This window comes from Gigantopelta aegis, chromosome 6 (assembly GCF_016097555.1).
Source record: "Gigantopelta aegis isolate Gae_Host chromosome 6, Gae_host_genome, whole genome shotgun sequence".
Lineage (NCBI taxonomy): Eukaryota > Metazoa > Mollusca > Gastropoda > Neomphalida > Peltospiridae > Gigantopelta > Gigantopelta aegis.
In genome coordinates, this window is record NC_054704.1 from 81,027,668 (window position 1) to 81,044,831 (window position 17,164).

Consider the following 17,164-nt stretch of genomic DNA (forward strand, 5'->3'; position numbering starts at 1 on the left):
GAGGAGGTGTAACGCTTAAACGTATTTAGAAGTACATTAAAAATGTTAATAACATGTATTATCTATATGGCAATATTCCTCAAATATCAAGCTACTAAAACAAATGTATTATATTTATCTGCTAAACACTGGATGTTTCAGTCTTCGAATATTGGAGAGGGTGCGCACCTTTTTAACCATCGAGGTCAGTTCTTACGATTAAATTAAAATAATAAACTGAAATGAAGTGAACTTAAATAACCTCGCTAACATTTCTTGTACAGTCTTATTAATATGCATTGGCGTAGGCAGGGTGGAACATGGGGGCTATGGCCTTCCATAGGCGTACGGGCTCTCATTTGTGTAAAGGGCGGGGGGAGGCTGGGTTTTGCCCGAATTAAACGAAAATCCCGAATCAGGATAACATATTAGCATTACTTGCCAGACAGCTATATAGGGTTGAAAACGAATCACTATGCATTTTCACATGAATTACAACTAATTTTGCTGGTAGAATGATGGAAATACATTGTAAAAAGGCTTTAGGTTAGCATATTTTGCCAGAATTTGAGGATTTACTCCCCCATCCCCCCTGCCTCGCATAAATGTGTCCCTCTTTAGTCGCATCTCCTTCCCAACCCCTCGCACAATGTGGGTGGCCCCTCAATATAAAACACCCATACGCCAATGCCTCCGCGTCCCAACGATCCTCACAAACAATCAAATACTTGCCTCTATTGATATATCCGCTCAACATTTGTAGAAACATTGCAACAGAGCACAGCCGTAGTTAGCTGTCGTCATTAGGTAGTACATGTATTAGGTCCATGCACAGATATTTTACATTTAAACATTACATATTTAACAAATATGATTATTAAATGTCAAAGAGTGATCTGTTCGCACAAACTATAATCAGAAGAATGTACGTAGTATCGCTTTGACATCCATAAGCACATTAAAACGTTAAAGCATTGTTGACGTCACGTCAAAGTCCTGTTGACGTTTATATGGCAACGTTTCCGGACATTTTCGTAACTCAAGGGAAAATGTCGAAATGCTATTGAAATACACCCTCCATTTTGATCCACGCCTGATGGGGAATTAAGGTAACGCAGGACTAGGTATAGTATAATCAATTGTCTGTCAACAGCAGGTTTGATTATTCAAAACAAAAAAGTACATAAAAAGTAGGCCTATTCATGCGCCTGATTTGTCCTGGGTGTCGTTCAAGCATCCATCCATTCATTCATTTATTCCAATCAGAGAATGCGGCTACCAAGATGGTTTGATCAAAGCACTTCAATTGAGGGTTCCACCAACAGCTAAATTCCACCCCTGGCATGGTCAATATAGTGACAACACTAGACCAAATACCATGCACGACCATGGCAACAAATATTTAGTTTAGTTTAATATTTGACCATTTAAAAACGTGCATCTACATATTTTAATTTCTTCTCTTGGCATACAGTTCTTCGATATCCTTTAGGTAATCGCTGATTTAGGTCATGTAAATCTCCATTTATTATAAACGTAGGCGTAGAGAAATGATAATAACGCATTGGGTAGTTTCAAGACTGAAGCGACAGTGAAAAAAAACCTTTGAAGAGTACATGTCCTGTGAGTAACCATAATACTTAGAATACCATCGATGCATCAGGCGTACGGGACGGTCGGATGGAGGTGGAGTTGTCAACCAGCTCTCTCCATTTATGGAAAGAAAGAGAGAAATGTTTTATTTAACGACACACTCAACACATTTTATTTACGGTTATATGGCGTCGGTCTCCAGTTATGGAGCAACTCTTCGCGTTCGGGCAAAATGAGCTATAAACATTTCACTATGTATTTTCAGAATTCTATTAAAAATATTAGATGTAATTCATGTAAAAATTAATTTGGAAACCTATATATCTACTTGGTCCAATATAATTATGAATACACGTTATCTGGATTCGGGCATTTTCGTTTAATACGGGCCAAAATGTGTCTTCTCTCCCCCACTTCCCAATAATGGGAGCCCGCACGCCTATGCATTGGTGTGTAAAGAGCTGACAAAATGAACCTGGCTGCAACCAAAGGGATGTTAAGCACCACACTGGACAATTGCAAAATTCATGGCGTATCAAATGAAAGAAAGAAAGAAATGTTTTATTTAACGACGCACTCAACACATTTTATTTTACGATTATATGGCGTCAGACATGGTTAAGGACCACACAGATTTTGAGAGGAAACCCGCTGTCGCCACTACATGGGCTACTCTTCCGATTAGCAGCAAGGGATCTTTTATTTGCGCTTCCCACAGGCAGGATAGCACAAACCATGGCCTTTGTTGAACCAGCTATGGATCACTGGTCGGTGCAAGTGGTTTACACCTACCCAATGAGTCTTGCGGAGCACTCACTCAGGGTTTGGAGTCGGTATCTGGATTAAAAATCCCATGCCTCGACTGGGATCCGAACCCAGTACCTACCAGCCTGTAGACCGATGGCCTAACCACGCCACCACCGAGGCCGGTGGCGTATCAAATAAAGCATAGACTAATTTTAACGCATTACGAGTCTATAATACCAGGGACGAGACGTAGCCCAATTGTAAAGCGCTCGCGTGATGCGCGGTCGGTTTGGGATCGATTCCCGTCAGTGGGCCAGTTGGGCTATTTCTCGCTCCAGACAGTGCACCACGACTGGTACACCAAAGGCCGTGGTATGTACTATCCTGTCTATGGGATGGTGCATATAAAAGATCCCTTGCTGCTAATCGAAAAGAGTAGCTCATGAAATGGCGACAGCCGGTTTCTTCCCTCCCTCAATATCCATGTGGTCCTTAACCACGCCATATAACCGTAAATAAATTGTTGAGTGCGTCGTTAACTAAACCAATTTCTATAATACCAGGACCGTTAAGAGCCACATCAGGCCATGGAGCTAGCCATATAGGTGAGATAATTTGTGGATACACTACCACCATTGCCTTGCTACTAATGTATATATAGTCCTGATCTTTCATTACCATATACTCTGAATAATCATTTTAAATCTGCCATAAGCAGACAAGTTATCGTCAGGACGCTGATTGGTCACTTTACTTCCATGGTAACGTGTATTCCAAGCCGAACTAAACTATATTATTATAAAAAGAGACTTACAGCACCCACATTTTGATTTTATAACAAACAAAAGCAAATATGAGTTCAAAAACATTTTTATTACAACGTATATCGAACACATTTAATTCTAATTGCTATAAAGATGTTTTGGTTCTTTTTTCAATTTTAACATCGTGCAACATGTTAGGAAAATATGAAGTGAATATATACAATTATAGAAAAAGATAGGTGGTATTATCGACCACCAATTGTAGGAAGGTTTTTTCTTGTTCTCTCCTCCACATTATTGACCGATGTGAGAACCAGCCTTTGATCTAACTGGCAAGAAATCGATGACCTCTTGTCCATGATCATCATCAACATTAGGGTCTATAGCACCATGAATTCTTTGCAATGGTTAATTTCCTTGCACCTCGCAATGGCTATTTCCTTGCAATCCACAAATTATTCAGACTTTAGATAAATTCCTCTTCCTCGTCCACGAAATCCATAGTTGCACACAAGGTCTCCATTTCGTGGTTATCATTGCCGATTGCTTTATCACCAACAGGCGCAACTATCACAACTGTCTGGTCAACCGCTCGTTTCGGAATACCTCTGTAGTATCGAGCGTTCAGCTTGGACCTCTGCAACTCTGACTCGCTGTACCGAGCAGAGTACTGGATTGACGTATTACTGGTTGATGTCCTTCCTGATTTCTTGCTCGGACTCGTGTACGTCGTGTTGGTGCGGATCTTCACCCTCGGTATCCCGAAACTGACGAAGGCAGGTGCCTCCAGTATGAGTCCCTCGTCCCCATGGATGTAGTCATGGACTGCACGATCCAGAGCAAATTCCGAGATCACGGAAGGGACGCCGAAGTTGGGCTCCGTGAGGTTCTTGAAGACTCGGCTGTGCTTCCTGAGGTGGCGGACGGAGCCGGGGTAGCTGAAGATACGGTGGCGTTCTTCCATCAGGTCGATCATAGCGTCGTTGATCTGCGTTCGCCAGGTCGTCCAGTCGTGCAGACCCGGCAGGAAGGATTTTGAGAATCCATGGAACACGTCAGAGTCAAAATCACTCTGTCGAGTCCTGCTAAAGAGAAGATATGTACAGGTATATTATTACTAATCAGTTAAAAAAAATAAAAACCTCCAAAAAAACCCTAAAACAAACGAAACCCAAAACAAAAAATTCTGCACTATATTTACACTTATGAAATTATTTCGAGAGCCACAACTGGTTATGTCGATCCTTAGCAAAGGGGGATGGGGGTGGGACGTAGCCCAGTGGTAAGGCGCTTGCTCGATGCGCGGTCGGTGTGGGATCGATCCCCGTCGGTGGGCCCATTGGGCTATTTCTCGTCCCAGCCAGTGCACCACGACTGGTATATCAAAGGCCGTGGTATGTACTACCCTGTATGTGGGATGGTGCATATAAAAGATTCCTTGATGGTACTCAAAAAGAGTAGCCCATGAAGTAGCGACAGCGGGTTTCCTCTCTCAATATCTGTGTGGCTATATGTCTGACGCCATATAACCATAAATAAAATGTGTCGAGTGCGTCGTTAAATAAAACATTTCTTTCCTTAGCAAAAATAGAAGTACATATACATGGATAAACTTCTTTCTTTTGTTTTTTGATGGGAGGTTAGGTAGGGGTGGGCACAATAAGAATGATTCAAAGCTATATAATTTTAATAAAATAAATAAAATATGAAAAACCCCAGTTTGTTTTGTTTAACGACACCACTAGAGCACATTGATATACCAGTCGTAGTGCACTGGCTGGAATGAGAAATAGTCCAATGGGTCCACCGACGGGGATCGATCCTAGACCGACCGCGCATCATTGAGTATTTTACCACTAGGCTACGTCCTGGACCCACATCAGAACCAATTCACTACATTTATATAATGAGGTTTTTTAAAAATTTAAATAAAGATATTCAAATATATTTTGTATATAATGCAGTGTCCACTGGTGAGTTTTGAACCATGGACTGCAAAACCCCTCTGCACTTGAGACAAGTTACTGCAAGCGCATCCTTCAAATAATACTGTATTAATACATGGAAATACATCATAATGTTCTTCCCATTTGATGACCATGAACGATAATGTGTAATTCTTTCTACTAGTGAAGTAATTTAAAGGCTGATCCTAGTTATTAAGACTGTAAAATTACGACTATAATTTTAGCTTTTTACTCTCAAGTTCAATACTGGCTGAAATAGAAAAGGTATTGCGGTCAGTACTGGATTATTTACTTTTTAATTACACGTTACCTATAACGTCTTGCTTAAATGATCAAATTTGGCTAATCCAGTGTGTTCTGAAATTCGATGTAAGCCCTACATACCTAGGGACTAGGATCATTAACTTTTAACTCAGTACTTACAAACTGCCGTCGTCCGAGTCATTTCCAGACTTGAGAATCCCTCTGGGAGTTGTATCTCCGATGTTGATACTGTCTCTGAAACAACATTAATCAATGAGAACAAGGTTTTACAAGTTGAACAAGTCTCACGTGTTTGTTTGGTAGGTAGGTAGCCATTAATCAAATTTCAAACATTTTTTGTGTGGGTAAAGCCGATTTAAATCAGAAATTGTTCTCTTAGTAAGAAAGTTACGAGGAGGGAACGTGGGAAATCAATAGGCGGAAATTTGCGAAACTTTCAGTCTAGTTAATTAAAAAAAACCCCAAAACCTAAACAGCCACAAAAAAACCCAAAACAAAACCACACACCACAAAAAACAACAAAACAACAAATAACGCTCGTTAACTGTTTAAAATTTTGGGCACAAATTTAAACGGTTTACCAAATACTAGTAATAAAACGCATTCTATTTATATATTTAGAAAAGTGATCTGAAAATTGTCCGTTAATAAGACCAGAAACTTATGTCGCCCTTGCACACAATCAAACCTGTACTACGGCAAGCCGCAATATGTAACAAATATATAATTTAATTTAAAGTTTGGAAAAATTATATATTCAGTTTTATATGTTGCCATATTGAATTAAAGGAAAGGTTAGTGGCAAATCCATTATGCATCTTAATTCCAACGATGAACATGAATGCTAAATCATGCCATTGTATTGCATTTAGAAACCGGTTGATACGTTTAGTACTGTGATGGACGGACGGCCAGATTAAAAAGAGAAAGTAGCAAATGATCATATAATTATTGTGCAACTTGTATTGCTGAAATAAATGCTCTACATTGTCTCACTTGTTGGGGTACTCGAGTCCGTTCACAGGCCCGTGCCCGAGTACTCGTGTACACCCTATTAGAATGTCGAGCATAAAACCACTGACAAAGATTTGTTAATTGTTTAAACCAAGTCAATGGGTCCAGTGTGAAATAAGTAAAGACATTCGTTGCTTTATTGACTGCTGACATGCTTACGGTTAATGACATAACCCGTGGAATGCTGAAGGTTGTGTAAATAACAAGACAATTTTTAGCTTAAATTGTATATATGTTAAACCTAAAATCTGTATACAGGCTTAAATTCCCATTTGACCAAAGCCTTTCCCCCCGAATATAACACTCGGGTGGGAAAAGGGAGGTCACGTAACATTTTAAACAAGTGGTTGAAGTAAAAGTTTGCACTGTCCGGGAAATTTGAGTGATTTTGAAATCATTAGTGTAGAGGTAACAAATCCATTAATTTGGTGCATGTTAAGACTCGCTAAACCACAACTTGGGAACGTATAACACGACTAATGAGTTAAAGGTTTTACTACCGTGTATTAAGGCAACACCACACGACACGAAGGAAGGAAATGTTTTATTTAACGACGCACTCAACACATTTTATTTTACGGTTATATGGCGTCAGACATATAGTTACGGACCACACATTGAGAGAGGAAACCCGCTGTGAAAATCGGCTTTGGATGTCAAACATTTGCTAACCCGCTAAATTTTTTCATTAATTGCAAGGGGTATTTTATATACACCATCCCACAGACAGGATGACAAATACCACAACCTTTAATACACCAGTCGTGAGATTGTTACAAAACAAACATTACGATATGATCGGTTTCTGTGCAATCGACTATTCTCGAACAAGACATTTGTATTGTGTGGCGTTGCCTTCATACCCGTTAGTAAAATTCAAGGTCTTAGAATCTCGTGAAGCGGCGTTCTCGTTAAGCGATTAGTCGTACCGACTTGTCGCATAAGATCGAACGACAAATCGTACTTTGAGAATACCTAAATCGCAACATTATACATGTCGTGTCGAAGTCGTACCAATTAGAACATGTCCCGTTTCTCACGACAAATTGCAAGCGGGAAGTCGGTGCGACAAATCGCATACTTAGAACGCTGCTTTACACTTAAACACTTGGTGCATTGTCTGCAAGTACGTATAATTGAAGGTATTAGATTTAAAATTGGTCCCCGCATTATATACGTCCCGCTGTCCAGCTTACCAGTCCATATAACGGTTTCAATGTTCGTTCTTGCCTCAACACACTCGGAATGACTGTTCATGACGAAAACATTCTTAGTTTTGTTTAGAGCACATTAATTTATTAATCATCGGCTATTGAATGTCAAACATTTCTTGTATTAGAGAGGAAACCCACCATATTGTTCCATTAGTAGCAAGGGATTTTTTTTTATATGCACAATCCCAAACAGGATAGCACATACCACGGTATTTGATATACCAGTCGTCGTGCACTAGTTGGGGCGGGACGTAGCTCAGTGGTACAGCGCTCGCTTGATACGCGGTCGGTCTAGAATCGATCCCCGTCGGTGGGCCCATTGGGCTATTTCTCGTTCAAACCAGTGCACCATGACTGGTATGTGTTAGCCTGTCTGTGGGATGGTGCATATAAAAGATCCCTTGCTATTAATCGAAAATAGTAGCCCATGAAGTGTCGACAGCGGGTTTCCTCTCACAATATCTCTGCGGTGGTCCTTAATCATATGTTAGACGCCATATAACCGTAAATACAATGAGTTGAGTGCGTCGTTAAATAAAAACATTTCCTTCCTCCGTGTACTAGTTACAACATATAGTCGAATCAGCCCACCAACGACGATCGATCCTAGAGCAACCGTGTATCAGGCGATCTCTTTACCACTGGGCTACGTCCGGGACTCCCGCCCTGTTTGTGCCGAAATGTCACTGGATATAAATTGTCTTGAATGACGTCAGATCAATAGGCACTTGATGACAGGATAATTTAATTGTTCTCAATATACCCCTCCAAAGAACCCACCGGAAGCACGTACTACATACAAACCCCAAAAGGTATTGTTATGATCAACGAGAGAAGAAAAAAAGATAATAATATTATTGCATCATGACATTTAAAATATGATGAATATTTAGCGTCCCAACCACAGATGTAGCCTATATTGTTACAAGCGTTTTGCAGACGTCAGTGACGGTGGCAGTTTCCCAACACTCTCAACGCAAAATTATAAATTTGAAAACAGACTTGAAATATTGGAATATCAATTATGGAAACGTTTTAAATCTCCAAGCTGCTTTATAAAGATGCAATAAAATTTAAAATGTAGATATTATACAAAGTAATTAAAAAACGTACTTAAGTCAAAGTCGGGTATATAATCTTTCGCTGCATCCCCCCCCCCTTTTCATTTTGGTATTTGATGACTTCCACATACCCGTCTACAACGTCAATGATGACTAATATGCAGTAACCGTATCGTGTACTAGTGTCTCAATTGGGAAATAGTTTATTATCCTGTCATCAAGTACCTATGGTCAGATCCACTAACAGAAGGAAAGGATGGAATGTTTTATTTATTCAACACATTTTAATTACGGTTATATGATGTCAAACATGTGGTTAACGACCACACTGATAGTGATAAAAAGAGAAAACATTCTGCCGCCACGCAATGGGTTACTCTTTCCCATTAGCAGCAAATGATCTTTTATATGCCTTATCCCACAGACAGTATAGTACATGTGGTACACATCAGTTGTGGAGTATTGGCTGGGAATTCTTTTATATATCCAATGGGACCACCGACAGGGATCGATCCTAGACCGACCACGCTTTACCACTGGGCTGTCTCACTATACAATAAGGCATACATACAAAATACAAAAGCACAAAGAAAACCCTAAAAAACAAACTGAAAGAACACATTAAACACACATAAATACACACACGAAAAAAAAGAAAGAAAGAAACAGACGAAGGGATAAACAATTAGTCCATCGAGGGGGATCGATCTTACCATCCATCGCACCTTAGCGCAATAAGCTATGTCCAGTCACCAACAAAACTGGCTGTCGAGAGAACAAAAAACCCACCACCCCAAAACAACCACGAACGAAACCAAAGAAAGCATGATACTCTTTTGGGTATAATATCCGCCCGGTCCCCTCCATTATAATTTTTAGTTAGGGTTGAGGGTTAGTGTATATCATGAACATTGGATACTGTACGTATTATACCCTAATCTGTATAAACTCGACCAACATAAAGACGCACGACTCAGGACCTTTGTGTAATCAACAAGTCAACTATATAATTATAGTAGTATATACATTCCACCACAAAAAACTACGGTTCAAACCTGGACTCATCGGATCTGGTCTTGTCGCTCCCCGTCCCACTGCCGGGGCTGGTTCGTCCACTCGACATACTGTCTTCGAACCGAACTTCGTTCTTTGAGCGCGACATCATCAATAATATCCACCCAGATCTTGCGGGGTCTTGCTCGGGGACTGGCGTGTGGGAGCCCAGAGCACAATGAAAGCGTTCTAATCCATCGACTTCGTTACGTGGAAAGCCGGTTCGGCACAGGTGACAAGTGCTCCTCGCTATTGATTGTTGCCTAATACCCGTTCAAACAATAACCTCTAATTCTACGTGCAGGCTGACGAAAATAATGGGAGGTGTACTGCCCGAAGGTCAACTGTAAACAGTTACATTACATGTATAGGCCAACATCAGTGGGTAAGGAAAAGTTTGTTTTATTTAACGACACCACTAGAGCACATTGATTTATTAATTATCAGCTATTGGATGTCAAACATTTGGTTATTTTGACATATAGTCTTAGAGAGGAAACCCGCTACATTTTTTCCCAATGTTTAATAATGGATCTTTTATATGCACTTTCCCACAGACAGGATAACACATACCACGGCCTTTGACCAGTGTGTATAGAAGAGACTACATGTATTATTATTATTATTGTTTTGGTTGTAGAACCAGTAACCTATTATTATTTTTTTGGTAGTGGAACCAGTAACCCAATATAGCCCAGTAATGTCGGCCCAAACTCGGGGCACAGAGGGAACTGTGGGTCTCTGACATCGTATTTCGTATACATATATTTTAAAAATACTTTTCACAAAAATCTAAAGTTCTGAAATTTTATGTGGTTAAAATCACGGACAGTTGGTACCAGTAGGCCTCTGTTTATAATTGAAAAAAATATCCTTTTGTCTAGCAAAAGACGGCCCTCTATTAATGGGTCTTGATTCTTCAGTTGCTGCTCCGAACCCTATTTGTTAGGCACTCCCTTGTCAAACTTCCTGTGGCGGGGGCGTAAAATCCTAAAACTAACCTCCACTTCCAACTCCTAGGGCTTAAATATATAAAGTATATTTAACATTTTATGTTTTATTCTTCAGATTGCCCGATGTAAAAGGCGACTAAATTAATTGTAATTTTTATTTTTTGATTTATTTTAGTTTAGAACGCGCACAAAAAGTTATAAAGTCCCATATTATATATTTTTTTAGTAATAATCAAAATTGCCCCTATAAATTATCTGCCCCGGGCTGGGTCCCTGGCTTTCCGGGATCGAACTCCGGGGCGGACATGCTCGAAACCTCCGTGGTATATGAGCATGGTTAAAAGTTACGCAACGCAACTCCCTTGTCTGTATAAGCGCAACAAAAACTAAAAATTAACAAACTCATGTATGTACATGTATGATACTTCATGTTGCAAGTACTACGAGGCGGAGCGTGTGTTATACGCACATACTATTAAACAAAGGATCACAGTATCCCCCGTACTAAAAGTTAAGGTTTGTTATGTTTATTGACACGACTAGAGCACATTGATTTATTATTTTTCAGTGGTTATTGGATGTCAAACATTTAGTAATTATGATGTATAGTCTTAGAGAGGAAACCCGCTACATTTTTTCCCAATGTTTAATAATGGATCTTTTATATGCACTTTCCCACAGACAGGATAACACATACCACGGCCTTTGACCAGTGTATATAGAAGAGACTACATGTATTATTATTATTATTGTTTTGGTTGTAGAACCAGTAACCTATTATTATTTTTTTGGTAGTGGAACCAGTAACCCAATATAGCCCAGTAATGTCGGCCCAAACTCGGGGCACAGAGGGAACTGTGGGTCTCTGACATCGTATTTCGTATACATATATTTTAAAAATACTTTTCACAAAAATCTAAAGTTCTGAAATTTTATGTGGTTAAAATCACGGACAGTTGGTACCAGTAGGCCTCTGTTTATAATTGAAAAAAATATCCTTTTGTCTAGCAAAAGACGGCCCTCTATTAATGGGTCTTGATTCTTCAGTTGCTGCTCCGAACCCTATTTGTTAGGCACTCCCTTGTCAAACTTCCTGTGGCGGGGGCGTAAAATCCTAAAACTAACCTCCACTTCCAACTCCTAGGGCTTAAATATATAAAGTATATTTAACATTTTATGTTTTATTCTTCAGATTGCCCGATGTAAAAGGCGACTAAATTAATTGTAATTTTTATTTTTTGATTTATTTTAGTTTAGAACGCGCACAAAAAGTTATAAAGTCCCATATTATATATTTTTTAGTAATAATCAAAATTGCCCCTATAAATTATCTGCCCCGGGCTGGGTCCCTGGCTTTCCGGGATCGAACTCCGGGGCGGACATGCTCGAAACCTCCGTGGTATATGAGCATGGTTAAAAGTTACGCAACGCAACTCCCTTGTCTGTATAAGCGCAACAAAAACTAAAAATTAACAAACTCATGTATGTACATGTATGATACTTCATGTTGCAAGTACTACGAGGCGGAGCGTGTGTTATACGCACATACTATTAAACAAAGGATCACAGTATCCCCCGTACTAAAAGTTAAGGTTTGTTATGTTTATTGACACGACTAGAGCACATTGATTTATTATTTTTCAGTGGTTATTGGATGTCAAACATTTAGTAATTATGATGTATAGTCTTAGAGAGGAAACTCGATACATTTTTTCCATTAGTAGCAAGCGGTCTTTTATATGCACCATCCTACAGACAGTATATCACACACCACGGCCTTTGATATACCAGTCTTGGTTGACTCCAAACCCTGAGTGAGTGCTCCGCAAGGCTCAATGGGTAGGTGTAAACCACTTGCACCGACCAGTGATCCATAACTGGTTCAACACAGGCCATGGTTTGTGCTATTGGTACCGTGCTATCCTGCCTGTGGGAAGCGCAAATAAAAGATCCCTTGCTGCCTGTCATAAAAGAGTAGCCTATGTGGCGACAGCGGGTTTCCTCTAAAAAACAGTGTCAGAATGACCATATGTTTGACGTCCAATAGCCGATGATAAGATACAAAATCAATGTGCTCTAGTGGCGTCCTTAAATAAAAAAAAAAATTGTTTGTTAGACATAACTTATGATAAGTATAATTTTAAAAGCTAATACGCAATATTCTTACACACCCGTTGTTGAGAACACCATGTGTTATTTATGATTCAAAGACAATTTTCATATAAGCCTTTTTTTCATTGGTTAATTTTCGTGATAAATCGGACGATAGATATACGCTGTCAAGGGCAACCAGGATCTATTACGATGACAAAATTCCGAGAACTCGTCCGATATATACCGGCCTCGGTGGCGTCGTGGTTAGGCCATCGGTCTACAGGCTGGTAGGTATTGGGTTCGGATCCCAGTCAAGGCATGGGATTTTTAATCCAGATACCGACTCCAAACCCTGAGTGAGTGCTCCGCAGAGCTCAATGGGTAGGTGCAAAGCACTTGCACCGACCAGTGATCCATAACTGGTTCAATAAAGGCCATGGTTTGTGTTATCCTGCCTGTTGGAAGCGCAAATAAAAGATCCCTTGCTACTAAACGGAAGGAGTAGCCCATGTAGTGGCGACAGCGGGTTTCCTCTCAACTCTGTGTGGTCCATAACCATATGTCTGACGCCATATAACCGTAAATAAAATGTGTTGAGTGCGTCGTTAAATAAAACATTTCTTTCTTTCGTCCGATATACTGTCACTTAGCCTCATGTGTGGTGTTTTCGTTAGTATATTAATTCCGCGTCTTACATTATATTTAAACGTCGATATAAATAATTTTCAAAAAAATGACTAACTTCAGGTGAAAATGATGTTATTGTTACTATTTTGTTATTATTTCGTGCCATTGTAACTTTTAACACTTCGTTAGCAGTAATGAACTTGCACCCACCCACCCCAAGTAAGGACCGGTCACTGATCGATCGCAGCAGTCACCACCATGTCTTGTGGACTGCTCTTCTAGTTTATGTTCTCAAAAGGGTACAAACAGGTTCATCAGAAATAATTATATCACAATCTGAAGTAGGCCTACCTTATTTTTGTTTAGAACATACTTTTTGGGACACCCCACCCCACTTTATTCAGATTCCTGTATCCACCATGGCGTAATTTCATATTTTGTTGGTGTCATACTGTCGAACGATATCGTTTCATTCTTCGGTTGGTAGTGGGCATGTTGTAACCTGGTACTTGGGGCGGACAAAGGGTCGAATGGTTTTATATTTAGTTTTGTTTCTATTGTGATAAGTGTTCTCTCTGCTCCATTTAAGCGGGGCGACCGGCCCGCTATTGCATTTTGCCGCCCAGCTTTCGTGTTTTGCCGCCCCCTTTGTTTTTCTCCATCCCTCTTTATTTTCCCGCATCCTACTATATTTTACAGAATCCAGCTCCGCTATTTCATATTGGACACTTTTTTTTCACACTGAAAAAAAATAAAATCGATCAGTCGGCACACATCAAAGAAAACAAACCGCGGTGTGGAAAAACTTCAGTAGCTTACGGTAGTTACCGTTACGTAATTTAACACTATTCTAACAGCCTCGGTCAATCAGTTTTTGTGTTCACTGTCTTTCGTCTGATATTTTGTTCTCAAATTGCAGATGTAGTTGGTCATAACTGATGATTTTTAATTAGTCATTTGTTTATTCGGCAATTCTTTATGAAATATTAGAAACTTTTAATTTTGGGGGTATCACCGCTTATAAAAATAACGGAAGTGGTAGTGTTCATCATTAAAAGTATTTTTCTTGGATGCCAAATTATATATACACCGCCTTTACAAAAACGAAACTACTTTTTATTACCTAGCGATATCAGTGCGATCGAATCATTCGATGAAAAAATAAAAAGAACACAGACATGATATCCCAATTTAGGGGAACACCATAACTTTTTTAGATATCTTGAAATCTTTATTAAAATAATATTAAAACAAGGGGTATGTCTTTTCGCAAAGTCGACCAATACCCTACGATAGGCCTACACGTAGCCCAAGTACTCGGGCTAGGCTATACGGTAACCATGTTTCTCACCCCTTTTTTTTCCTTTTTCTCTTCTGCTTTCTTTTTTAGGGGGTGGGGTGGAGGGGGACTTCCGCCCTCCTTTAATTTTTACCCAGCGAGAATATTATGTAGGCCTACATTTCCTTCTTCTCTTTTTCCATTTCCCTCAACTTCAAAATATGGTCATAAATTTGATTTTCAGATTATTTTCTAAAAGACAATCCACTGCATCCTTTCTGTAACTTGTGCTAACTGGATCAGGTTCAGTTATCATTCTGCTCACTGGTGTTATCATCAGATAAGTGTTTGATTCTATGTTCAGTATTATTGTCAACATCTGCTGGACTGTATTTATCATATTCATCCAATACAGTTAAAGTTAAAGTTAGAGAACATTGATTTATTAATCATCGTCTATTGGATGTCAAACATTTGGTAATATTGACCTATAGTCTTACAGAGGAAACCCGCTACATTTTCTATTAGTAGCAACGGATGTTTTATATGAACCATCCCACAGACAGGATAGCACATACCATGGCCTTTGATATGCCAGTTGTTGTGCACTGGATGGGACGAGAAATAGCCCAATGGCTCCACCGACGGGGATCGATCCCACGTTCAAGTTCTTTATTCCGTTAAGTTTTACAACTTATCAGCATTATAACTATGAAATACAATATTATGTACAATAGTGCGGAACAATGGTGGAGAATGACTTACATAAATGCATGCACATATACCGATAAAAACAATCCCTCTATATCTATATATAAACAATCAACAATATGGGTCACACAAATATAGATATATTAAGTTGTTTGTAGTAATAGCATATCCCTCACTGTGTTCGCCTGTCAACCATTAACCAATATGGGTCACACAAATATAGATATATTAAGTTGTTTGTAGTAATAGCATATCCCCCATTTTGTTCGCCTGTCAACCATTAACCAATATGGGTCACACAAATATAGATATATTAAGTTGTTTGTAGTATTAGCATATCCCCCATTTTGTTCGCCTGTCAACCATTAACCAATATGGGTCACACAAATATAGATATATTAAGTTGTTTGTAGTAATAGCATATCCCCCATTTTGTTCGCCTGTCAACCATTAACCAATATGGGTCACACAAATATAGATATATTAAGTTGTTTGTAGTATTAGCATATCCCTCATTGTGTTCGCCTGTCAACCATTAACCAATATGGGTCACACAAATATAGATATATTAAGTTGTTTGTAGTAATAGCATATCCCTCATTGTGTTCGCCTGTCAACCATTAACCAATATGGGTCACACAAATATAGATATATTAAGTTGTTTGTAGTAATAGCATATCCCTCATTTTGTTCGCCTGTCAACCATTAACCAATATGGGTCACACAAATATAGATATATTAAGTTGTTTGTAATAATAGCATATCCCTCATTGTGTTCGCCTGTCAACCATTAACCAATATGGGTCACACAAATATAGATATATTAAGTTGTTTGTAGTAATAGCATATCCCCCATTTTGTTCGCCTGTCAACCATTAACCAATATGGGTCACACAAATATAGATATATTAAGTTCTTTGTAGTAATAGCATATCCCTCATTTTGTTCGCCTGTCAACCATTAACCAATATGGGTCACACAAATATAGATATATTAAGTTGTTTGTAGTAATAGCATATCCCTCATTGTGTTCGCCTGTCAACCATTAACCCACAGGGGCGGATTATTTGGTCGACACCGGCAGCTTTGTTATTTTTCAATTGTTTTATTGCCATTAAAACTTCTTCTTCATTAATTTTCCTGTTAATACCACTATCATTATCGTTTACGTCGTGAAATATATTATTTATGTTAAAATCATACGTAGCATCAGATTAGATTGGTCACGCTTATTTACCACTTGACTACGTCCCGCTCGTCATCTAATACAGATACTGTTTCTTCCGTTTCCACTGTTCTTAGTCTTGGTCTTCTATTTTGAATTCCAAAATGTGCCTCAAAGAGTAGGCCTACTTCAGGCTCTTGTAAAATTAAAATATACATCTGTAAGGAAAGAAAACCAACTCCTATACAAATGATGTGAAGTGAGTAAAGTGAACAGATATTATAATAATTATTACACACACGCACGCACATACACAGAACACACAACAACAAAAACAACAACAACAACAACAACAATAATAATAATAATAATAAAATCGGTTGAGGGAGAAATAACCTTTCGAGAATTGATCTACTATACCTCCGCATGTTAATCTCTAGGCCAGCTTATGCAATGACATCATGACGTATAATAAAGGTATATAAATGAAACGTTTCTGTTACCATACCGCAATGTGTGTGCAGACGACAGTAAATTTGTTTGCAAACGATGGTAAAATAACTAACTAAAAATGTAGCATTGTTACAGATATATATTTTTTGTTGTTGTAGGAAATGATTTATTTTTCAGTATTTGGATTATAAATAGAAATAGTAGAAATAGTGGTGTTGATTGTAAT

The 17,164-nt window shown here is 38.9% G+C and overlaps 1 protein-coding gene across 2 annotated transcripts; it reads right to left on the bottom strand.

Moving 5' to 3' along the window:
• Positions 1-3,173: 3,173 nt before the first annotated feature.
• LOC121375228 lies at positions 3,174-9,933 on the bottom strand. Of its 2 annotated transcripts, none has more exons than XM_041502550.1 (3): positions 9,659-9,933; positions 5,474-5,548; positions 3,174-4,165 (listed from the first exon to the last, which is right to left on the bottom strand). In XM_041502550.1, the coding sequence occupies exons 1-3, from the start codon at positions 9,766-9,768 to the stop codon at positions 3,550-3,552; spliced, it is 801 nt and encodes a 266-aa protein (XP_041358484.1). In that variant the 5' UTR covers positions 9,769-9,933; the 3' UTR covers positions 3,174-3,549. The 2 variants fall into 2 exon arrangements, with proteins under 2 accessions (XP_041358484.1, XP_041358483.1); XM_041502549.1 differs by having other exon boundaries at positions 3,174-4,168.
• Between the last annotated feature and the right edge of the window lie 7,231 nt (positions 9,934-17,164).

Coding starts and splice junctions, on each gene's coding strand:
- LOC121375228 (XM_041502549.1), bottom strand. CDS start 9,768: ATGATGTCGCGCTCAAAGAACGAAGTTCGGTTCGAAGACAGTATGTCG. Junction 5,549..9,658: donor ACCAGATCCGATGAGTCCAG/GTTTGAACCGTA, acceptor ATGTTGTTTCAG/AGACAGTATCAACATCGGAG. Junction 4,169..5,473: donor GACTCGGACGACGGCAGTTT/GTAAGTACTGAG, acceptor TCTTCTCTTTAG/CAGGACTCGACAGAGTGATT.